The 24,667-nt window shown below is 40.6% G+C and overlaps 1 protein-coding gene and 1 long non-coding RNA gene across 3 annotated transcripts in view; one reads left to right on the top strand and one right to left on the bottom strand.

The window, feature by feature from the left end:
• Positions 1-24,667, top strand: part of LOC120555771 (talin-2) — a 97,713-nt gene that overhangs the window by 58,832 nt on the left and 14,214 nt on the right. The window contains exons 14-38 of the mRNA XM_039794822.1: positions 1,736-1,916; positions 2,641-2,754; positions 3,005-3,113; positions 3,825-4,033; positions 5,009-5,107; positions 5,986-6,153; positions 7,050-7,184; positions 8,002-8,161; positions 11,626-11,792; positions 14,966-15,094; positions 16,033-16,146; positions 16,468-16,581; positions 16,978-17,112; positions 17,600-17,728; positions 17,950-18,052; positions 19,923-20,131; positions 20,975-21,094; positions 21,517-21,714; positions 21,918-22,057; positions 22,517-22,610; positions 22,725-22,814; positions 22,927-23,049; positions 23,158-23,301; positions 23,989-24,150; positions 24,418-24,558. Of these exons, the coding sequence (XP_039650756.1) occupies positions 1,736-1,916; positions 2,641-2,754; positions 3,005-3,113; positions 3,825-4,033; positions 5,009-5,107; positions 5,986-6,153; positions 7,050-7,184; positions 8,002-8,161; positions 11,626-11,792; positions 14,966-15,094; positions 16,033-16,146; positions 16,468-16,581; positions 16,978-17,112; positions 17,600-17,728; positions 17,950-18,052; positions 19,923-20,131; positions 20,975-21,094; positions 21,517-21,714; positions 21,918-22,057; positions 22,517-22,610; positions 22,725-22,814; positions 22,927-23,049; positions 23,158-23,301; positions 23,989-24,150; positions 24,418-24,558 (3,487 nt within the window). The remainder of the gene's footprint in view (positions 1-1,735; positions 1,917-2,640; positions 2,755-3,004; positions 3,114-3,824; positions 4,034-5,008; positions 5,108-5,985; positions 6,154-7,049; positions 7,185-8,001; positions 8,162-11,625; positions 11,793-14,965; positions 15,095-16,032; positions 16,147-16,467; positions 16,582-16,977; positions 17,113-17,599; positions 17,729-17,949; positions 18,053-19,922; positions 20,132-20,974; positions 21,095-21,516; positions 21,715-21,917; positions 22,058-22,516; positions 22,611-22,724; positions 22,815-22,926; positions 23,050-23,157; positions 23,302-23,988; positions 24,151-24,417; positions 24,559-24,667) is intronic.
• Positions 21,578-23,034, bottom strand: LOC120555772. 2 transcript variants are annotated; one of them, XR_005638752.1, is made up of 4 exons: positions 22,906-23,033; positions 22,685-22,820; positions 22,455-22,604; positions 21,578-21,646 (listed from the first exon to the last, which is right to left on the bottom strand). It is a non-coding gene; the product is annotated as an uncharacterized LOC120555772 (long non-coding RNA). The 2 variants fall into 2 exon arrangements; XR_005638751.1 differs by lacking the exon at positions 21,578-21,646 and adding an exon at positions 21,708-21,829 and having other exon boundaries at positions 22,906-23,034.

Raw genomic sequence — 24,667 nt, forward strand, 5'->3', positions numbered from 1 at the left:
TCAAAACAACACTGTGCAGCCTCACAGAGCTGCTAGCATGGCTGTAGATTCAAAATGTACAAGCAGGGCTTCTTGTCAGTGTTAGACCGTTTTCATCTTTCTATTTGCAAATGAAAAAACATGTTGTATAAAACAGGATATTTCAATAGAAAAAAGCTTTACAAAAGCAAGGAAATGGAAATAAAGCTAATGACAACAAACTTGTAGTTGTGTGGATTAATCCATACAGTGATCCTATATGATTCCTGCTGTACTTTATTGTGTCCAATATGATGATTTGTCCATGAGCTCAAAAGCAGCAAACAAAGTTATTTCGTACAGTATTATTCTATCAAAACACAATATCCGACTGTGTCCTTTTTCAATTTCCTTCTCACTACGCCCCTCGACCGCAGCTCACACATCCATCTTCCAGGACCTCATTTCATCACACAAACACTTCCTCCGCTGGACTTTATCCTGAGAGATAATCATTATGTGAGGACATTTTTGCTGCACTGGACAAGCAAAGGCCCTATCTGAACATTTCCTGATTAGATGTGTATTACCTCATTCATCCACAGTGAACTCTGTGTGTAACTGAAGTCCCTTTTCCTGTCTCGCCTCAATTGATATTGCTTTCCTGCTTTAAACTGAGAGACTATTTGCTGCAATTTTTATTGCATTTTTGTTGTCCTTTTTCTTTTATCTGGGCTTGTGAGCAGGGCCGAAGGCAAAAGTCTTTTATACTGCAAACGCATAGCAAGCCCAAACTCTGAAAGGCCTTATCTGAGGAAAAACAAAACAAAGCTTTATCTTCCAGAAGTGAACAGTGGGAAGATTCTGCAATGTTGGTCTGCTTTGTGTTAGTGGCCGACTGTCACAAACAAACACAACCACATTGCCTGGTGTTAAATCTCGATCTTGAACACACTCACACACATAGTTAAGAACTAGAAACATGCTTTCTTTTAGTTTTCTTTTAAGTGACCTTTTTCCCCTTTTTCCTGTCTTTCCTGTTTTCATGTGTTTTGCCATTTTTTTAGCTTGTTTCTAATATATAACTACAATAAAGCTGTATTTTGCACTGTTTGCCATCTGGCTCATGGTGTCTTTGCGTATTTTTGTGCCTAGAATAGCATGCATGGTGCAAAGGTGGGAGGAGAGGCGCAAACGGATGGTAGTGTCATTCAAATGAGGCAGCGCAAAGGGAATTGCTGGCATTTTGGTGGAAGGTCTGTGACGCTAAGCTGAGAATAGACTTTAAAGGACTCCCAGTCTGTTTTCACCGAAACATTACTCAGCTAAAAAATTATTTAATCTGTCAATACTGTCCTACAAAGACAGAGAGCAGTTACTAAATGCAGGTAAGCCAAACCAAAGCTGATGAATGCCTTTTCAAGCAGAATATTTTACATTCTGCTCTGGGCAAGCTTAATGATGTAGGAATTATTTTTGAATTGTGACTCTCCTGCTTTATCAACCAAGCAGACATTAACTGATATTTTCTCAGCTTTAGTTGGACGTAAACGTCAACGACAGTGTGATTTGAACCTAAATTATACTAGATTAATTAAATCAACGTAACTTGCCAGATTTACTCTCTAAAAGAAAACTTTGATATGGTGTCCATGCCTATTGTACCATTCTACTTTAACTTAAGACGGGACTTGATTTGAAAACGTGAACAAGAAAAAAGGGATTATCCCATAACCTTTCTAGATGTTTCACTAACTTCCTGTTTGTGTTCCTGCAGGTCCACCATCCTTCAGCAGCAGTTTAATCGTGTGGGTCGGGTGGAGCATGGCTCTGTGGCGCTGCCAGGGGTGATACGCTCTGGCTCCATTGGCACAGAGTCACTCAGCATGGGCACCATGCCATCTGCTCAACAGCAGATCACAATGGGTCAGATGCACCGTGGACACATGCCACCGCTTGTAAGAACAGCAAAATGGCTCTCAGTATGATGTCTGTGTAGTTTTCATTCACTGATGAAGTCCTGTTAAAGGCGTATGCCACTCATGCAAGACTCTGTTTGAGGTGGCACCATTAGACAGCTGTATCATAATCCTTTTTTCCCCTTCCTCGTGCCTGGTTCCCATACATGCAACAATTAGGCAGTGGTGAAATGTAACTAAGTACATTTACTCAAGTACTGTACCTAAGTACAAATTTCAGGTACTCAAGCCTTTTCTTTTCATGCCACTTTCTACTTATAATTTTTACTCCACTACATTACTCTGACAGCTTTAGTTACCATTTACTTTACAAAAAAAGATTTTTGCACATGAAACACAGTTAATAAAACACAATGTTTTAGTATAAATTAAACTACCCAACAATATATAGGCCTACAATTCCAGCTGAAATGATTAGCAGATTAAACACTTAGCTGATTGACAGAAGTGTTTTGATCGTGTCCAGTTTTATTTTTATGTTAATATCCTGATGATGATACTTGCATCCTTTTTACTTTGGTAACATTTTCAATGCAGGACATTTCCTTGGAACGGAGTATTTTTACAGTGTGGTATTAGTACTGAATACGTCTTCTACCACTGCAATTACAATCATCGTCCCTCATCAAGGTTTCTTGAAAAATCCCTCTAGGCTGCATTCTGTGAGAAATGAACCAACCTGTTTGTCTTCCTGTATGTGTAGAGTTCAGCCCAGCAGGCTCTGATGGGAACCATCAACACCAGTATGCAAGCTGTGCAGAAGGCCCAGATTGACCTAGGGGAGGTTGACAACCTGCCACCACTGGGACAGGACATGGTACTGTACAGTGCACATACATGTGCCTACGGTTGAAATGAAACCCTAACATACTCATACTCTATACACACAGTATTGTAATGTATCACTTTCAAAGCATGCGTTCACTAAAAAAACAGCCATAAAAAAAACCCCGTGGTAATACATAGTGATTAATAATAGTGCTGTCTGCAGAATGACAGACATGTTTAAGTGCATTGTATGCATGCAAAGTCATGTCTTTTGCTGTGGTCTCCCTCTGTGTCCCTAGGCATCCAAGGTGTGGATCCAGAACAAAATGGATGAGTCAAAACATGAGATTCACTCCCAGGTCGACGCTATCACTGCCGGAACAGCCTCTGTTGTCAACCTCACAGCTGGTCAGTGGCGCTGGCATGACTCAGCAGATTGTCTTCTGTTTGTCTTGTCTTGGATTTACTGCAATTTACTTAAAAAAAAAAAATAAAATGAAAATGATCGATGTAAATGTCTTGATAGTAGAGCAAGGCTACATTACATATTGTTGTATAGCCTTTGTGGGATTAAAAAAAAAAAAGATTCTACGCCTTTTAGGAGTGCTTTATGAAACCAGTGAAAGCGTTAAAGGTCCCACGACATGGTGCTCTTTGGATGCTTTTATATAGACCTTACTGGTCCCCTAATACTGTATCTGAAGTTTCTTTCCTGAAATTCAGCCTTGGTGAAGAATTACAGCCACTAGAGCCAGTCCCACAATGAGCTTTCCTTAGTATGGGCCATTTCTGTGTCTGTAGCTATTGAGGAGGAGAGAAAAAATAATTTTGCGACATGTCGGAGCCTTTCACGATGTGTTTATTGCACCAGTTGATATCGCGATGACGATATTGTGCAGCCCTAGTGTTTATACAGTCTCTAAAATAGCTTTTTTCTTTGTTGAATAGTTAGGCTGTTTACAAGGGTCGGTGAGTCTTAAGAAGACTCACTTTGGAGAGCAGTTGCATTTTTATTTTATTTTTTCTGTTTGGATTTTGATAAGCTTTGTTTAACTCACTTCTCTAGGACTCTATATTTCTGATGGCCCTTGTTATTCTGTCCCCTCTCCTCGTATTCAGGCGATCCGACTGACACAGACTACACCGCCGTGGGCTGCGCCATCACAACCATCTCCTCCAACCTGACAGAAATGTCAAAGGGCGTGAAGCTGCTAGCTGCTCTGATGGAGGATGACGTTGGCGGAGGTAATGACCTGATGAGGGCCGCCAGGACACTAGCAGGGGCCGTGTCTGACCTGCTGAAGGCTGTGGAGCCAGCTTCTGGAGAGGTGAGCAAAGGGACCCTGAGATAATGATATCATGTCTTGAAAGTTTTTTTTAATTTTTTTTTTAATTTTTTTTATCCAAATTGGCAACCTAAAAGGTTAATCAAATTTTCCGGAGAGCAGCTCTACTCTGAGACAATGTATCATCTTTTCATAATAACGCAGTATCTCTTCTGCTCCTCCAAACTACACCTAATTATATTAACATCCTCTGCTGCTGGCCGGCTTCAGCTTACTGAATTCTTCAGGTCGGTCTTAATAAAGACATCCGACTGAGGCTAGGCTGAATGGCAGGCATTTTGTGCCTTTATGGAAACAGAACTTGCTTAAAAACTCTGTAAAGAACACTTTGTGCGAATGTAGTCTCCATCTTCTTTGGGTTGCAGGACTGTAATGTTCTCACTGATGTCTATTAAGAGTTTGCTGTTGTTTTGTTGTGGAAGTATCATTCAGAAGTTAATGTACTGTACAGGTGTTGGCTGGTAATCTGCATAATGCAATCTAGCTTTACACGCTTGTGCATTATGCATGTAGAGTAGTTGGAAAGATATCTTAAAGCGTGTAGGGTAGTTAGACGAAGAGGTGTGGGCTGTTTGATAGAGGTAACTCTCTTTTGTCTTACTGTTGCTGTATTTCACTTTGTGTTTAAATAACCAACAATATGTTAAGCAGTATGTAGTACATAAATGGCACTGATGTTGTTTGTAGATTCAGCATACAGCACAGTAAAACACATTACAGTTTACTTAGAAGCTGTATCTCAAGATACGCCAACCAGGCGTCCAAATGCAGTTTTACATCTGTGTGTGTGTGTGTGTGTGTGTGTGTGTGTGTGTGTGTGTGTGTGTGTGTGTGTGTGTGTGTGTGTGTGTGTGTGTGTGTGTGTGTGTGTGTGTGTGTGTGTGTGTGTGTGTGTGTGTGTGTGTGTGTGTGTGTGTGTGTGTGTGTGTGTGTGTGTGTGTGTGTGTGTGTGTGTAGCCCAGACAGACTGTGCTGACAGCAGCAGGCAGCATCGGCCAGGCCAGTGGAGACCTCCTGCGCCAGATTGGAGAGAGCGAGGCAGACGAAAGGTTCCAGGTAAAGCTGCACCCCATCCATCTATCATCATCATTTCATCACCACAATCTGTGTAACATTCACAGTCCTTAGGAACTCAGTTAATTAGAAACACATTGTAACCAGGGGAATATGGACGGAGTATTTTAGCTAGGTGTTTTTGTTTGAATTGAAAGCTATTCTAGCTGTCAAGCTTGTGTTTTTCTTTTGTGTAGCTCATACTTGGCTGAATCCCGATTGTTATTGTAATACAATGTTTGCCGAGGTTATAAGTTAAAATCAGCACAACTTTTCTCACAACCTGCCTGTCACCACGTGCTGGAGTGTATTTCAGCAATGAGTTGTACATATGCGCAGCAGTGGTGGAAGAAGTATTCAGATCCTTTACTTAAGTCAAAACACTAATACCACACTGTAAAAATCCTCTGTTACATTTAAAAGCCCTGCATTAAAAATGTTACTTAAGTAAAAGTATGTAAGTATCATCAGGAAAATTTACTTAAAGTAAAATTACTCAATGCAGAAAAAAAAATCCTCACATTTTAGAAACTGATCAAATGATCAAAACAGTTCTGTCCATTAATGATGTGTTTAATCTGCGAATCATTTCATCTATCTATCTATCTATCTATCTATCTATCTATCTATCTATCTATCTATCTATCTATCTATCTATTTTAGCACAATTATACACAATTACATACATCATCCTATGACATAGAGCTATAATAAATATTTCTTTAACTTTTATCTGAATCTGATTTTGTCATCTGTTTTATGAGAATGAGATAAAAAAAAAAAAAAAATGTGATTGGACAGACTGTGCAGGGATATAATGTTTCTGATGAGATTTTCAGCTTTGCCACCTGTTGTTGTTGTTGTTGTTGTTGTTGTTGTAGGACATCCTGATGAATCTGGCCAAAGCAGTGGCCAACGCTGCAGCCATGTTGGTGCTGAAGGCCAAGAACGTGGCCCAGGTTGCTGAGGACACCGTGCTTCAGAACCGGGTCATTGCTGCTGCCACCCAGTGTGCCCTGTCCACCTCCCAGCTGGTGGCATGTGCCAAGGTACGAGAATATCTTTGAGTCTCATTGTACTAAATAACTCTCATCATATCACTATTTGTATAATATGCGCTCAATTCAAAAAGTAAATTCGCTGGATATTATGCAAATGCTAGGTGGAGTAATGTTTTCCCATTTATTATGTCAGATCTGTCTGAGATTAAATATCAACACTTTGTGGTGTCAATTGGGCAGCTATTGTTAAATTATTTGGTTGAGTGCATGACAATATTTTCCCATTTGCTATTCCATCTTCTCTCATAAGTAGACCGTGTATTGAGGTTTGGTAAATATTCCTCAAATACTTAAATAAACTTTGCAGCTAAAAAAAAAAGAAATAACAGAGTGAATATATCAGGATGCACCAAGGCACCGTTAAATACCCTGTGCCCACATCATATTTTCACGTTATTAATTGTACAGCCCACATGCCTCTAATTAGCTTAAATGCCCTCATGGCTCCCAGACAGAATAGTTGCATTTACTAAACAAATCCTCACCTCTCTGCATGGCAGTGTGATGAGCACTATCTTCTGAATCCCTTTCAAATCGTTTATTCTTTCTTCTCATTTTTCTGTTTTCTCTGTGAAATGTGATTTAATTATGTAAAGACTATAGGAGTGGGGTTTCTCCAATTTCAAATGTTTGCTGTTATGTTCTAGTCATTAGGGAAGTTAGATGGAGACCTAATATTATTTATTTTTATTTTTTTACAGTTCAGTTATTTAAACTGTATATGTATACATATTGATAACTTTTGCACCATAGAATGCCATTGTTTTTCTCTTTTTCACACTGGTGATGAAATAGTTTTTTATTTTTTTCACTTTGTCTCCTTTATGTCCTTTCCTCCTTCACCATTATTATTATTTTTTACTCTTTTCACCTTGTTGTTGTAGGTGGTGAGTCCCACCATCAGTTCACCGGTTTGCCAGGAGCAGTTGATCGAAGCTGGAAAGCTGGTGGACCGCTCGGTGGAAAGCTGCGTCCAGGCCTGCCTCTCAGCCACAGAAGATGGCGAGCTCCTCAAACAGGTCAGCTTGATTCATGTATAGGCCAGCGGTGCACTGAACTCTTATCATTTCATGTATAATTTTTTGTTTTGTCTCAGAAGATAACACGATATATCACAAGTTTGACCCAGAAAAACACTTATTACTGGTTCTCAAGCTTTCTATCTATTTAAACCACACTGGACGTTTTTTTTCTCCCCCCAGGGTATTCAGTTTGTGTACTAACACCGGGCTTAAAGGTGCCCTGCCACACAAAACCATTTTTACTTGTATTTTTTTTAAAATATATGTCCATATGTGTTTGTGTTATGTGAAAATGACCTGCTACCTCCTCTGTCAGCTCTAGCCACTGAAAAGAAATAATCGGAGAAATCAGGCCAATTACAAAAGCTGGTCAGTCTGACGAGGTGTTGCCTGAGCTCATTACTATTCATGAGCTCGCCCAGTTGGGCTGGGTAAAGGATGCTGATAGCCAGGCTCTCATTGGCTAGCTGTTAGCCAATCAGAGTCAAGCATCTTAGCTCATTGAATATTAATGAGAACTGGCACAAATCGAGCTGAGTCTTCCTGCAGGCTTTCTATACCACTCTAGAATGGCTTGAAACAAGGTAACAAAGGCATTTTTTCCACAAAATTTTTTACAGAGTCCATGGTAGAACTTCAGACATTACCACAAAGTAATGAAATACGTGTGGCAGGGCACCTTTTTAATAAGCAATGAAGATAATGAGTCAATGCTCTTCACCCCAGCTTGATGGAATAAAAAGCAGGGACTAATGCACCTTAGGAAGAAGAAACACGGCACTAACGTTGATGATGTGCTTCTCCCGTGTTAAAGGTGAGCGCAGCAGCCAGCGTGGTGAGTCAGGCTCTGGGAGATCTCCTGCAGCATGTTCGACAGTACACCTCAAGGGGAGAGCCTATCGGGCGCTATGACCAGGCCACAGACACCATCATGACCGTCACTGAGAATATCTTCAGCTCCATGGGAGACGCAGGTGAGTCCAAAAGAGGATACGGTTTGGAGATGAAAAGCTGAGAAAATGAAGGAATCGTAATTGTGCATCCACATCCAGCCATGTTGGAGACTTTTTCCAAAAGCTATAAAATACAGAAAAAGTCCAACATGTTAAAATGAATGCTGTTTTGTTTTAATTAAGTAATGATGTACGGCATTTAGGTTAAGGACAAGGTTAATTGATTCCCCGTAAACTGAAAATACATTTTTGATTAGAAAAGCAATCATGGTTTAAGCCGTCGCTAGCAGGGGAGTACAACCCACAGCCAGCTACTTTCGGTGAGGTTTTAGCTTTAATGAGCCATGCTAGCAGTTGCGCGGTCAGTCCATCACTTTGGTCCAGACTGAAATATCACTACAACTATTGTATGGATTGCCGTGACATTTTGTACAGACATTCATGGTTCCCAGAGGATGAACCCTAATGACTTTGATCCTCTGACTTCTGACTTTTTCCTCTGAGTTTAGAGTGAAATGTCTTAACAACTATTTGGTGGATTGCCATGAAATTTTGGTACGGATATTCATGCCCCCTCATAAATTATCACTTTGGAAAACCCTTAAATTTTTACCTGGAGCCATCTTCAGCTCATCGTTTTAATTTAAACCTGAATCTGCCCAATACTCACCTCAAAACCAGCCTGCCCTGACATGCTACTCAATGTAACCCATCAACGAGTTTCCAAATAAATACTGCACAATTTTGGCTCCAGGGGCCTATTGCACAAAAGTAGAATAAAGAAATCCAGGATAAATGAAAAAGCGCAGCTTGACTTAGTGTGATCCACTCATCGCGGCTCAATCGGTTGCACGTTTGCCGAGCCAGGATAAGTAGGTGAAGCTATGTCAAGCCAGGTGTACATAGCTGGGATAAGTGCACGTTCACGGATTTCTTAAATAGACCACGGTATCGATCACAGATTTACTGATGCAGAAATGGAGAAGACGTGTGCAGCATACGTTTCACCCGCTGAGCAGCAGCTTCTAATGGAAATTTACAAGGAGGTGAAACATATAATATGCAAAAAGGGAAATACGGCTCTTATCAAACGGAAAGAAAAAGCCCGACAGACAATAGCGGACCGACTGAATACGTATGGATTTTAAAAAAATCGACTTAGTCACTCCACGTTTTAATTGCTTTAATATGCTTGTTTTATGTGTTGGTTTTATTGCTGTATCTGTTTTTATGTGCTAAATGTGCTGGTTTTAGTGTAAAGTGTCTTTGAGTAGCCTTTATATAAATAAAAAAAAATAATAATTCTTGTTCCTGGGAAATTTATAAGGACTAGGCTTAATTTCAAAGCTTATTCATAATGCGAGAATGTTTTACAACCATATGCACAGATCTCCATAAGCTATGTCTAATTCTAAATATCTTTCTACAATTAATGTTCATACAGAACAAGCATGACTGGACAAAAACTAGAAAAAGAAGTGACTTCAATACACACTGTAAGCATATCTGTAAAACAATGTAGCCTGTTATTATTCATGTTTTTTATTCTCACTCCCAAGCTCCAAGATGACAAGTGACAGCACCAAAATAAAATGATTAAGAAGCTTTGTGGCATTCCAACACATTCTCACTCCCATTTGGTAAAAAAGGACATTTGATCAGGTGCCATTTTTGCGAGTTATTGATGCAAAAGTTCGCTTTTAGAGTCCGCGCACGGTGTGGGAGGATCCCCGCCTCACGCGTAACGGCGGGGGCACATTTCACGGGGACAGCAGCGGAGGAAAAGCCCATTTCCTATCGTCCCACTTTTTACCATTACCATCTCAACAACTGCAGTAGTAGGATTTAAATCAAACTCGTGACAGCAATAGTGACAAGTAATGCATGTTAATAAAATGAAGCAGAACACATTCAGAAGACAACGGAATAACTGTTAAACACGTTTATTTCGGATCAGAGCGGCAGCTGATTTAACACATCAGACTCCAGGATTAATCTTAGCCTGGCTGTTAGCCTGCTCTGGACCAGGCTAGCTTAATTCAACCTGCTTTTGTGCAACCAAGTCAAAGCTAAATTTATCCAGGATAACCTGAATATCCCGGCTTAATCCCTTATCCTGGTTTTGTGCAATACCCCTCTGGCATGCTTTGAAATTCAGTCTAAAATGTGTCTAAATTATATAATAATATTGTAATATCTGTTTAGGTTTAAATAAGTGATGCTAAAGCACGTTACTATATATAATCTCATCTATAAATCTAGCTTTTTCACAGCTCTAGAAAGTTTCTGCTTCCTGTGTAGATGTCTCACTGTATCAGTTCGTGCTTCATGCCATCTCCTCCTCAGAGACTGGCATGATGTTGGGTTTGAAAGGGCCGCTGTCAGCCCGGGTGAAGCCACAGAGAAAAGCTGACAGTGTTGTTAGCAAGTCTGACAGCAGAGAAGGACAGATGGATAGAAAGAGATTCACAGAGAATATCCCGGGCCAGCGGTCAGCTTAGCCGAATTGATTGGCTTGATAGACGAGTAGGATTGCGGTTTGTTCCGCTGAGGCCTGAATGCACACAGCTGGTTGGAGAATACCACCTTTGAACTTCTGTCAAATGTGTCAGGTTAAGTCACACCTGAAGAAAGAAACGAGTGAATCCTTCTGTAGTGGAGTGTTGGCAGATCAGCTGATGCATTCATATCACCAAATGGCTTGTGTGGTGTTCCAGGTCTGCTTTGAGACAATCTAGACAACAATCCTTTCCTTATCCCTTTTGTCTTTTCTCATTAGTCTGATTCTAAGAATATTTTCAGAGGGAATCAAAAACACCAAAGCTGGTGGAACAGTTGCATCTAATTGTGTCTTCACAAGTCACCCACAGGTGTTAAAACATTATACACATCTGATCAGGGAGAGCAGTACAGCTGTGCAAGATATTCAACCACAGTGAAAGATGTTTGTTTCTTTTTCACCCACCTGGTGCTTTTTATTTATTTTTTTTATATATATATTGCTGACGTTGAACTTTATGTTTAAAAGCTCACTATTGTGTAAGACTTCAAACAGTCACACTATGAGTCAACTTACTATCAATCATTTGAACAAGTAAGCTTCCAGTTTCTCTTACTGAAAAACTCACAGAAAATGTAATGGCATCAAATAAAAAATCAGTGCAGTTTGTTGAAATATTTATCTGCTCCACTAAAATGTGCCAGCATTGCAACATAATGCCAAACTTGTGAGTGAAAGCACTAAGAAATTTGATTATTATTGCATTAAGTGGTTAAGGAAATGAAGATAGGATTATTTTTTTGTTCATGAAAATACCTCGGGAGGATTACCAGCATAAGGATAAAGCTGTGCAGTTTAATTAAAACATTACTGTGTTAACACACTCAATCTCTTTATTAGTATGACTCATCCATTAATCCACTCATCTCCCTCTCCCCATCCCCTCGCCCCTACACTCCCCCTGTCCTCTGTAATGGCGTCTCAGGAGAGATGGTTCGTCAGGCTCGGGTGCTGGCTCAGGCCACCTCGGACCTGGTGAATGCCATGAGGTCTGACGCTGAGGCCGAGGTGGATGTTGACAACTCTAAGAAGTTGCTGGCCGCTGCCAAATTGCTGGCTGATGCTACGGCAAGGATGGTGGAGGCAGCAAAGGTAAGCAGCGTGGGAGACACAAAGCAGATCATATTTATTGTGTTTATTTTGTTGTCATTTTAAATTAAATTGCAGGCTGCACAAAAAGCAGTACATTTACCGAACTGAGGAGCTGCTGTGAAACGAGCTTTAGTCAATGCATAATTCACCCACAACCGTCCTCCCAATAAAATATTTTGGGTAGATCTTCTTGGGAAAAGTTTTGGTTTTAATCATATTGGCATTTCTTAAGACCAGATGAGAATCTACAAGGCTGGGTTTTATTTTCTTGTACATGCAAGGGTGACCTTTCTAATGACAGCGGAGGGGAAAGAAACTGAGCCAGAGGCCCCAAGAGAGAGGGGTGTGTGAAATGTTTTTGTAGTTGATGCTATTTTAATTTGGTTATTTGGTTGATAACTCATGAGTGTTTATCATTCATTCCGAGTGTTTATTTAAATGTAAAATTGCATTAATGTTGGTTTGCAGATGAACTGATGCCTGCGCACCTGCCAGAATTATTATAATTAAAGGGTAGATTAGAGTGAACAACCCACAGCAACTTAAGAGCTGAATGATTGATTGTCTTCATGTTTGAAGATGTTTGTACCTTTTCGTGAAGAACAAACCAATCACTCCTAAAATGAAGAGTGTGTGTGTGTGTGTGTGTGTGTGTGTGTGTGTGTGTGTGTGTGTGTGTGTGTGTGTGTGTGTGTGTGTGTGTGTGTGTGTGTGTGTGTGTGTGTGTGTGTGTGTGTGTGTGTGTGTGTGTGTGTGTGAAGAAAGACCAATGCTGACAGTTTGGCAAGTGATTCTGCTTAGTCTTGTTGGTTAGATGTTGTTTTTTATTAATAAAAGACGACCTTTAAAACTTTCTTCCAATGGTTGAAGTCAACATCTGCCAACATAGTCATGCTACGGACATTGAATTAGTGACCGGTTTTATAGGTTTGTAGAATTTTCCCATTCTAATTAGATTTGTCTGAATATAGAGATCTTTGTTGTGAATTAGAAATCGTGTTCTCGTCCCAGTTAAAACACCTTGTGTGTTTTTAATTATTCAGTTATTTCTTATCTATGTAGCAGCTCCAGCCAGGATGTGTCTTAGATTTCTCTTTCAGACCACAAATAAAATGTGCTTGTTTTTTAGTGTGAATGGGTTGCTTTGCAACGCTCCCAACCACGGTTTAATGCCGCTCTGATTCTTTGGTTTTATATCTTCAGTCGTCAAAGAATTACTAATAGAGTTGCTACAGTCCTTTGCTAGATACTGAAGGCAACTCAAGGTCTCTAAACCAGAACCTCTTCTCTCTTTAATCTCAAACTGTAAGTTGTTGCATTTAACTTTTAAAATGACCAAATAAAATAACTACTACTTTGCTGGCACTATGCACCATATTGAATATCGATGTTAACATGGTAGTAGACTGTTTTAATCAATTGGAACTACACAATTCTGTTTAGTACACATTTATACACCGCTCGTCTAATCCTTTGGTTTAATAGCAATGTTTTTTGAAGTGCAGTTAAACAGCAATGGCCAGGAATTAGCTTATGAAGACATCTGGGTACAAAAGTAATTATCAAATAATTAAGAAATTATAGGGTTGAAATATTAAAATCCATCCAGCATTTAAATTTCTGCTCCTGTTCTTCTGACAACTCAAGTTTCCAGCGTAACGGGCCCCTGGTTAGCTCACCTGGTAAAGCAGGCGCCCATATATAGAGGTTTACTCCTCGACGCAGTGGCCACAGGTTCGATTCCAACCTGCGGCCCTTTGCTGCAGGTCATTCCCCTTTCAAGTCTAAGCTGTCCTATCCAAATAAAGGCCTAAAAATGCTGAAAAAATAATCTTAAAAAAGATGTTTCCAGCGAAACATGATTAAGAGTAAGAGGACATCAAACTCTTTTCTTCCCCGATTGCTGAAGGGCAAGCTTAGATTTGCCTCTCATCTTCCTCTATCCAAACTATTTATCTGCTATCTTTCAACATCAGTCTCATTATCTGTCTGCAGAATCACACACTGATATTAATAACTCTCCACTCTCACCATGAAAATGAAAAGATGCCCTCCAGCTGGTTTGATGGTCCAGTTTGATGCCAGACTCGTCACTGTCACAGCTGTACATATATATCCGTGTCAGTGGAGGCTGAGACCTCAGCCAGCCGTTGCCTTGGTAACTGATTGATTGAGCTTGTGCAGTTTAGTTTTTTGGACTGCATGTTTTACAGCTGACTGTGTTTATGCTCGTTTTTTAAAGCCCATGTCAGGTAAGGTTTTGATTTAGCGAGACACTTATTGTACATGTATTGTATCGCTGTAGAACAGACCTTGCTTTTCAAAAACGACTTCCTCTCTAAATCAGCACTTTTTAAAAATAATTATTCAAATTGGCTGTTATATTTAAATGGTGTCAGCAGTTGCCAACCGAAAGATATTAGCATCAAACACCAATTTGAAGCTGGTCACCAACATCGTTTTACAGTGATTAATGCAAAGTCAAATGTTGAAACAAAACCTTTTCTACCCATGAAATAACGAGGCATTTTTCAGTTTTTGTTTTCTGCCTTGTTCATAGTGCTATCTGTGTCCGCGGTGAGTTCAGCCATCTGTGGGGTTAAACATTACCTTCATGACACAGGTTTTCAGTAGCGCACACACACTTACATCTCTGTGTAGCTGCAGGTGAAGCTACAGAGTTCCCAGTTAATTAACCTAATGGCAGCAGGCTTAGCTTTCTCTCCCACAGCAGGAGACGCGGAGGTGTCAAATGATATTGGTCTCCACTGAGCCCAGTTAACTTGCACTGCTGGATTCAAAAACGGGAACATAAAAAAAAGAGCTGTTTCCTAATATAAATAACATCTCTTGACATTTAGCCATCAACAAAGAAGTGATGAAGACGAGCTGCAGTTGAGTTTAAGTGCGGTGATTTAAATCTGTTAAATTGTCAAAGGTCTGTCTACGCTGACTGGAAGATGACCCTGTGGGCTGATGGCAGTTGTGTCTGCCGCTGGTCTCACATGTCATTCAGAATGGCTTTTTAAGGTTAAAGTCAGGAAGAATTGTGAACAGATCATTCAGCCATTTTTTTTTTGTCATCACACCCTTACACCAGCTGTTTTCTCATCGCGTGTGTGTGTGTGTGTGTGTGTGTGTGTGTGTGTGTGTGTGTGTGTGCGCGCTCTCAGGGCGCGGCAGCATACCCAGAGAACGAGGACCAGCAGCAAAGACTGAGGGAGGCTGCGGAGGGGCTACGTGTGGCCACCAATGCTGCTGCTCAGAATGCCATTAAGAAGAAACTGATTAACAGACTGGAGGTCAGTGACGCCGGCTCAACCTTTACCACACTTTGTCCCAAGAGAAATGGCTATTTTAGGAAAAGGAATCTAATAATATTTACAATAAAACATGACATTAACACCAAGTCTAATCCTGTGTGTCACCATCTCTCAAGCACCTAATATTAGGATACCAAATCACCATTTCTAAAGCATCAAGTGGGGGCATCCCTTAGTACCAAACATCAGCGAGTATTGGATGTTGATTTCAGCAGCGTGTCTTTCAGCATTAACATGTCAGGGTTTTTCGAGTTTTTTTTTTTTTTATACAGATTTTGGTTTGTTGTTGCTCTTTTTTTTAAATGTCCTGAAATAGGGAAAAGGGTAATCTATCATCAAAATGGATCGAAAGGAGCTCATTTGCCTCGGGGGTTATTTGATTCACGGCTCAATTTAGCTTGAAACTAAAATATTCAAATCATTACCAGGGTTTATGAATTTTGCTGCATTTGTTACACGCCGTACATGCTTAACAAGTCCCTTAACCATTTATAGTTTATGATGTGCAGTTTTATGCGCATTTTACTTCATGAAAATGAGTAGTAGAAATGCACTTGAAATTTTATGGAACAGACTTTTATTTATGCTGTATTTAAACTCAATTGCACTACAATTTGCTATTTTTTTTTTTTTAACAATGTATCGATGTAGCCAGATTGACAGAGATGCTTTCAACTTATCATCTTGTGGCTATATATTTTGAAAATGTAAAACACAGGAAACACAAACCCATTTTAGAAAAACATCAGGCACCGTAATTGTAAGTCCCTTATACCACCTGACAGGAGAATTTAAAAGCACATATGTGACCTTAGAAGTCTTTGCTTTAAATGGACACTGAGGATAGGCTGATGCAGAGACGGGAGGAGAGCCATATTTTACACGTGGATGTTTTTGTGGGTCTGTATATTCCTCAGAATGCTGCCAAGCAAGCTGCTGCTGCGGCCACACAGACCATCGCTGCTGCTCAAAATGCTGCCGCCTCCAACAAGAACACTGCCGTTCACCAGCAGCTGGTGCAGAGCTGTAAGGTGAGGATCAATGCTGGCAGAATGGTGCCGTTTACTTTTTTGCTTTGTTCCATTTTTCCTCCTTTTGTGAAGTATTAGAACAGTTTACTTCGTACACATTTTTCTTTCATATCCTTTCTGTTTCTACTGTGTGCATACAAATTACGTGTGTGTGTGTGTGTGTGTGTGTGTGTGTGTGTGTGTGTGTGTGTGTGTGTGTGTGTGTGTGTGTGTGTGTGTGTGTGTGTGTGTGTGTGTGTGTGTGTGTGTGTGTGTGTGTGTGTGTGTGTGTGTGTGTGTGTGTGTGTGTGTGTGTGTGTGTGTGTGTGTGTGTGTGTGTAGGCAGTGGCAGACCACATCCCACAACTTGTCCAGGGGGTGCGTGGCAGTCAGGCCAAACCAGAGGATCTCAGTGCACAATTAGCACTCATCATTGCCAGCCAGAACTTCTTACAGGTGCAGTGCGCACACACACACACTATGGCCTTTCCATTTCTCACCTTTGCTGGAGAGGAGATTGTTAAAACTTTATATCCACATACTCACATTGAGTAACTTCAGTCCTACATTAGGAACCAGGCTGAACAAAGTATAAATAGTGTTTCTGCCATGTGGGGATCCATTGAAAATAGGCCTGTAACCTCCTTTTTGGTGTAAGCAGGCTGTTAAAGAAGCAGTGGTGTGGCAGGAGTATGTGTTTATTCCTCTGTTGCACTTTTCGAGCTGATGGAGGAGCATGGGGTCTCCACAAATACCAACACATCATTTAACCTTTGTTCTTCGTTGTTGCTCCACCTACAATGTAGTTTTCAAGACATTTTTTTTTTTCCCTTTTTCTTTTCCACGCTGCAGCCTGGTGGTAAGATGGTGACCTCGGCCAAGTCCTCTGTTCCCACGGTGACGGATCAGGCTGCAGCCATGCAACTGGGTCAGTGTGCCAAGAACCTGGCCACCTGCCTGGCTGAGCTGAGGACGTCTGCACAGAAGGTAGAGCACAGACACACACAGGCCCTCGCATACGTGGCAGTGCATGCAGGACGTCACTGCAGTTTACATGCAAATAGATGCAAAAACAAAGCTAGAACACTTACATCATTCCAGAAAGACACTTTGCCTGCTTCATGGTTAAAATCATGGCATGGGCAATAATAATAATAATTACTTAGTCCACATCAGATGCACTGAAGTGTAAAGTGCTGTTGTAGAAGCGTTTTAAGTAGACTTCTCAGTCACCTGTTTCACAGTCAATTAGTTGACCTGTGACAAGTTTGCACTTTTCTCAAGTGCAGCAAGTATATGTTTTGTGTATAGTGGTTGTCTGAGTTTATAATGAGCTCATACTGACACCAAAATATTATAATAATATGAAATAATATAATATTTTCATTAAAGGATTACTACTTACAATTGCAAAACATAAGTAATAACCCATGTAACGAATTGTGAGTGACCGCAGACTTCCTTGATATTCTAGGCCCATGAAGCCTGCGGCCCCATGGAGATCGACTCTGCGCTCACTGCCATCCAGACCCTGAGAAGTGAGCTGCAAGATGCTATGCTGGCTGCTGTTAATGACCAACTGACACCACTACCCGGAGAATCGGTAAGAGTCTGGTTTTTTAGTCCCGTAAGACTGACTAAGGATTCATTTATCCAAACCTAACATGAAAAATGGCAGTTGTATTAAGTTCAATCAAATTATACAAAATGTATTGAACCAAGCAACTTGTGCCCAAAGAGGGTCTAATGGGTTTGTGGCATAATATTCAGTTACTTACATACCGGTATACAACATTTTATTTTCCCCCTTTCCCTTTGCTTTAGTTGGAGAAGTGTGCTCAGGATCTGGGCAGCACCTCAAAGTCAGTGGGATCCTCCATGGCTCAGCTGCTCACCTGTGCTGCACAAGGAAATGAACACTACACAGGTTGGTACCGCTGACACACTGTCTTCTTCCAAAATACTCAAACCTCTACCAAGGAGCGGAGGTCACGTGATCGCCTCTATCCACCTGCTTTTTAGTTTTCAAATTAACGTATCTCTTGACTTATACAACTTCTGCTTTGAACATACACAATGCCAACAGCCACCATGAGCATTGAAACCAATTTTACTGCCACAAACACTTCTGACTGTAAGTCCATCTTTCAGTTACCAGCATATTTTGCCTTGCAGTACACACTGTACACAAAGCTTCTTTCTCGTTTTCACGTTAATTTAAAATATTGAAACTACTTGAGATGTAATTTAATAATCCAATCCATTTACCCAAAACACAGTTTTGCCCTGATCTCCCATACTCCTCTAAATTGGCTGCTTTGTATGATGCAGTAGGCTAACAGGCCGGCTACATTGCACACGTAACATATGCAGAGCAGATGTTGCGAACTACGCTTCCGTTATAATCAATGAAACTGGCTTCCCCCCCGACACGAGAGCAGCGCGTAGTGGGGCGTATGCGCTGCAGAGAACCGCTCTACAAGCGTACAAAAAGGACAGTCTAATATTTATAGTTTTTTACGCAAGGTGTCACACAGAAATGGATCATAAAGTGTCTATATTTCTTCCAAATTAAACCACAGATATACAGGAAACGACTTAATGACTATCAGTGAGCGTATTGGCAGTTTGGTTTCACAGCGCTGTGCCGGGCTCCAAAAACTGAAGAAACCAGAACAATCCCAAAGCAAAGGCTCACCTTCTCCCATGTGACTCACACAATTATACGGCGTGTGTGCCGCAGGTGTAGCCAGTTAAAAGATGCATTCTGCTGCACATCTGCTCCGCGAACGTTACACGTTCAATGTAGCCAAAGCATAAGGCACTTTTTTAACGTACTAACGTTAGCTATTTTTGTTCTCTTTAGTTGTAAAAAAGTGTTTTTCAAAGACTAATCATTACCTTCATACTGTCCATAATGGTTTGAATACAGCACATGGTTTTCCATAGAGGAGAAATGCTTCTATTAACTGATCTGCTTTACTTCAATAATATTGTCAACTGCTGCATACAATATGGCTTCATTCCAGTTGTTTTATCCCATCCACTGACTGATGTGTTGTAAATGAGATGTCAAATTTTTTACGAGACATTTGTTATTGGTTCCTGCCTGTGAGGCAAACACCCTTTTGGACCAAATTACATTTTGTCTGCGCTTCTTGTTGCAACACATTTGTCAGGTCAGATCAGTCATGGAATGTAACTAAGTACATATACTCAAGTACTGTACTTAAGTACACATTTTTTTTACTTTACTTGAGTCTTTTCTTTCCATGCCACTTTCTGCTTCTACTCTGCTACATTTCAGAGAGAAATATTGTACTTTTTACTCCACTACATTATTCTGACAGCTTTAGTTATTAGTTACTTTACAAATTAATTATGAAGTTTATAAAAACACGATATTTTATGATAAATTAAACTACTCAACAATACATCGGCCTACAAGTAGAGCTGTAATGATTAGATGATAAAACATTTAGTTTTTCGACAGAGTTGTTTTGATCGTTTCCAGTTTCAAAAATTTGAGGATTTTTCTGCATTGAGCACTTTTACTTTGAATACTTTAAGTACCTTTTCCTGATTATACTTACATACTTTTACTTAATTAAAGGATTTAAATACTTCTTCCACAGGAAACAATTTCTATGCAAATAGAATGTCGGTCTTTAGGATTCTCAAAAATGAGTAAATGATAGGGACGGTATCTTGTCATAATTCTATGAACTCTCTGAGATACTTTCCTGATAGTGGTCGGTCACATCTGTACTTTCTGTTACTTGTGATCCTGTGTGTAGGAATAGCAGCAAGGGAGACGGCTCAGGCCCTGAGAACACTGGCCCAGGCGGCCCGCGGCGTCGCTGCCTCCACCACAGACCCCAAGGCTGCTGCGGCCATGCTGGACTCGGCTCGTGACGTTATGGAGGGCTCGGCGCTTCTCATTCATGAGGCCAAGCAGGCACTGATTTCCCCCGGAGACGCTGAGAGTCAGCAGAGGCTGGCGCAGGTGAGAAGGTTCAGGATTGCTCGGGGGGGGGGTTGGAGTCTGTTCTGCTATTCTATTCTACGTCTGTCCTTTTCAACACTGCCAATGACTCTTGACGATGCAAACAGGAAGGCTCAGTCCTTCATTTTCTGTCAGACTATAGCAAATCAAACTGCAAAGACAATTCTGCAGAATTCTGCTGGTTGTCAAAACTAAAATATGCTTGCATCTTGTTAGTCCATGATACTTGTTTACAAGCACTTATTTCAAATTCAATATATTTTGCTAAATATTTTCTTATGGACAAAATCTGAGCCAGATGAATGTCTACATCTGCGTAGGAATACATGAAAGTAAACACCTGTCAAATATAGCAAGGGAATCCTGTAATAAACCTGGTGGCACATTTACAGGCCAGGTACCTTCATTATTGATGTCTTGTCCTCCTCATATTTTATCTCAACAAAATTATAGGTTTCTAAATAGCAATGTAGAGAAACACAAACGAAGCAGTTTTTCTTATCTTAATGAATACTTTTCATACTTTTTTTTTCATCATAATAATACTCATTGAAATTGCTATGCTAGATTAAGTTGATGTGTGGTGTGACAACCCAGTTTGTGATTTGTTGCACAACCAAAGAGGACACAACCACACACACACACACACACACATACACACACACACACACTGGTTGATATTCATAAAAGAAAAAAGAAAAAAATAGCAAAATGTGGATATCAATTATTCTGCCAGACTGCCTTGCTCATTAGCATTTTAAATTCAGATTTCTAGCTCAGCCTGGTTGCTGTGTATAGATAACACCCTCTTACCAAGGCTGGTGAACCTGCTGTGTGTTCCAGGTGGCCAAGGCTGTGTCTCATTCCCTGAATAGCTGTGTCAACTGTCTGCCTGGCCAGAAGGATGTGGACATGGCTCTCAAAAGCATCGGGGAGGCCAGCAAGAAGCTGCTGATTGAAACGGTGAGTTTGGTCTGTGGCTCACCAGACCTCTGCCACCAAAATTAGCATCATGTGTGTCATTAAGTGCCCCACAGCAAAAAGATTCCTTGATCTGAATATATCACTATTAATGATACATAAAAGTTAAAAGCGAAGTAGACTGCTAGATAGAAGCGTTTCAGACATTATTTCACTTTACTTTTTAGCCATTTTTACATAATGTTCTGAGTTCAGACACAATTATTATTATCATACACAGCATTATTGCAACCGTTTCAGCGGTGCGTAGATATGGTATTTTTTTAATTGTTAAATTATCTTAAATCAGTGCTCCACAATCCACATTTTACAATAAACTGGCATTACCTATATGTAAATGTTATTTAACTACAGTTAAATGTCTGTCTTTCATCGTGAACTCCTTCTCCGTGTCCTCCGTGCAGATCCCTCCAGCCTCCAAGTCCTTTCAGGAGGCCCAGAGCGAGCTGAACCAAACGGCAGCAGACCTGAACCAGTCAGCAGGCGAGGTGGTCCATGCGTCCAGAGGCTCCAGCCGCCAGCTAGCGTTTGCCTCTGGAAAGTTCAGCGAAGACTTTGATGAGTTCCTGGATGCCGGTATAGAGATGGCCGGGCACACTCAGGTCGGTCTTGTTGGTTGTGTATAAATAGGGCTCTACCAGCCTTTTCTCTTTCATTTAGTTCAGACGGCACTAGCACTTTTTAAATGCATATCAATTCAAATGTCACCACTCAGACCTGCATGTGGACAAAATAGGATTTCAGATTCTATGGAAATATTTTATCCGTCTGTGTGTTTTGATGATGTCATAATGTGTCACTTTAGAAAAAGGACGACCAGGTGCAGGTGATTGGTAACCTGAAGAACATCTCCATGGCTTCCAGCAAGCTGCTGCTGGCAGCTAAGAGTCTGTCTGTAGACCCTGCAGCAGCAAATGCCAAGAACCTGCTAGCTGCTGCTGCAAGGTACCACGACTAGCCACATACAACACCTACACATTGTGTTTTTTTTATTTTTTTTATCTTTAGTATATATATTGACGTGTATCTAATATTTTTTTCTTAGATGTGCTAGGTATTCCTTGTTGAAATTGTTAGGATGCAGCCTGATTGAAAAGCTGATGGAATGTTCCCTATTATTATTATTATTATTATTATTATTATTATTATTATTATTATTATTATTATATAGAGAATATTAAGAATTTCAAACATTTGCTGATGGACTGCATAAGCTTGCATACACAAACACAGGCATACAGATGTACACAAGGATGCATGCTCAGGCTTTGTTATTTACGCACAAGAACCTCCAGTAAATGTGCTTACACATGTAAAAACTTGCATACTCACAAACACTTACCATACACGTTCAATTACCAGGTTGTGATTTATTTATTTTTTCTGTTTGTTTGCTTGTTTCAGATCAGTGACTGACAGCATTAACCAGCTGATCACGCTGTGTACACAGCAGGCTCCTGGCCAGAATGAGTGTGACAACGCCCTGAGAGAACTGGAGGTAAACAAAACTTTACAACCTTGTATTTACTTGTGATTTTTGTAAAAAAATAATAATAATAATAAAAAAATAACCTGTGAAACATTAGACTCATATTGCTCACTCATCTCCCAGGCTGTCAGAGGAATGCTGGACAATCCCAGCGAGCCGGTCAGCGACCTCTCCTACTTCGACTGCATTGAGAGTGTGATGGAGAACTCCAAGGTAGGCCTGCGAATCAAACCGCTTAGTGATCAAACACCCAAGCACTCAGAGCTTAGAATCCTACGCATTCCTCTCTTTTTTTTCCGCTGACCTGCTCCTTTGTTCCGTCCAGGTCCTGGGAGAGTCTATGGCAGGTATTTCTCAAAACTGCAAGACTGGAGATGTGCCGGCATTTGGAGACTGTGTAGGATCAGCCTCAAAAGCCCTGTGTGGCCTCACTGAAGCTGCGGGACAGGTACATAATGTGAAGAAACGTCTCGCACAGTACGGGAGCTACTAAATCATGTGACTTTTTGTTGGTAGTGGCAATGCTGGAGCATGCTTTTTTTTTTTTTTCACACAGGCCTCCTTCCTGGTGGGTGTGTCCGATCCCAACAGTCAGGCAGGGCACCAGGGGTTGGTGGATCCCATCCAGTTTGCCAAAGCCAACCAGGCAATCCAGATGGCCTGTCAGAATCTTGTAGACCCAGACAGTAGTCCCTCCCAGGTACATGCACTTAGAGTGTTGTCTTTATAGCAATCATCCAAAAACCTGTCAGTCTGATCTACATTATAACAGGATTAGATTAGATGTTTGCAGAATGATCAGATGGGTACTCTGCAGAGTACCATTTATTTTCAGTTTAGAGCATTGCATGGAAGGAATGTTGAACCTTAAGAATGATATATGGTTGTGATTATTGGTTGTTTTATTGCTTAGAATACATGCAGCTTTTATTTCATGTTGGTCTTGTATAAAAAAGGATGCCTGAATCCTTGAATCTTTGGACATTTTACACCTTTTAATGATGCCCACTTCTTGTGTTGAATGGAATATTTCAAAAAGCAACTAGTTAAGTGTATATATTGTATATGTTATGCAATACCTGTTGCAGAAGTGACCAACTGTGTAACAAGATGTCTGAAATTCCAATATTGTCCTTATTATCACCTTTGTTTTCTTCAACATTATTTGTTGCGGACAAACAGTTTTTTGCCTAATTATATGCACACAGCATTCTTACATAAATCACTTTCCAAAGCGCCAGTCTAAACCAAGTTTAAGGGGAGGTGCATGCTAGTACAGTACAGTGCTAAATACCTTGTTAAGTGCATAGAGATGTACTTTACATGAATATGATTTACATAAAATTCCAGTTACTAATTCAACATCTTGTTGTTTATAATGTGGCAGGTGCTCTCTGCAGCCACCATTGTCGCTAAGCACACCTCGGCACTGTGCAACGCCTGCCGTCTGGCTTCCTCCAGGACAACCAACCCAGTTGCCAAGAGGCACTTTGTCCAGTCTGCCAAGGAGGTGGCCAACAGCACTGCCAACTTGGTCAAAACCATCAAGGTAGGATTTCTTTGCCAGTCTTGTCAAAAGGTTGGCTCTGTCCGCTAATTGGATCACCACAGTATAGATATGGATGCGGGAGGATTTGTTGAGTGATCGTGATTCATATTGGCTCATATTTGTTCCCACAAATAATTTCTTTCAAACCTCCTTCAATGATTTGTTTAATTGTTGACTCTTGGCTTAGATAACTTAATAGGCACTCAAGTTAAATAAAATAAAATTCATGCACCTTCATATTCTGTCTCTCTACTTTTTTTTTTTTAGGCTTTAGATGGTGATTTCTCGGATGAAAACAGGAGCAAGTGTCGAGTCGCCACGGCTCCCCTAATCGAGGCTGTTGAAAACCTGACAACATTTGCTTCCAACCCAGAGTTTGCCAGCATCCCAGCTAAAATCAGCAATGAGGTAAAGCCATGTGAACATTAGTGTTCGTAGTATTCGTGCACAGCTCCTACATGTATTATTAAACCAATAGAGGTTTGTAAAAACAAATTGTGGCAGATGCTGGAAAAAA

Source organism: Perca fluviatilis, chromosome 3, assembly GCF_010015445.1.
Source record: "Perca fluviatilis chromosome 3, GENO_Pfluv_1.0, whole genome shotgun sequence".
In the NCBI taxonomy this organism is placed as follows: domain Eukaryota; kingdom Metazoa; phylum Chordata; class Actinopteri; order Perciformes; family Percidae; genus Perca; species Perca fluviatilis.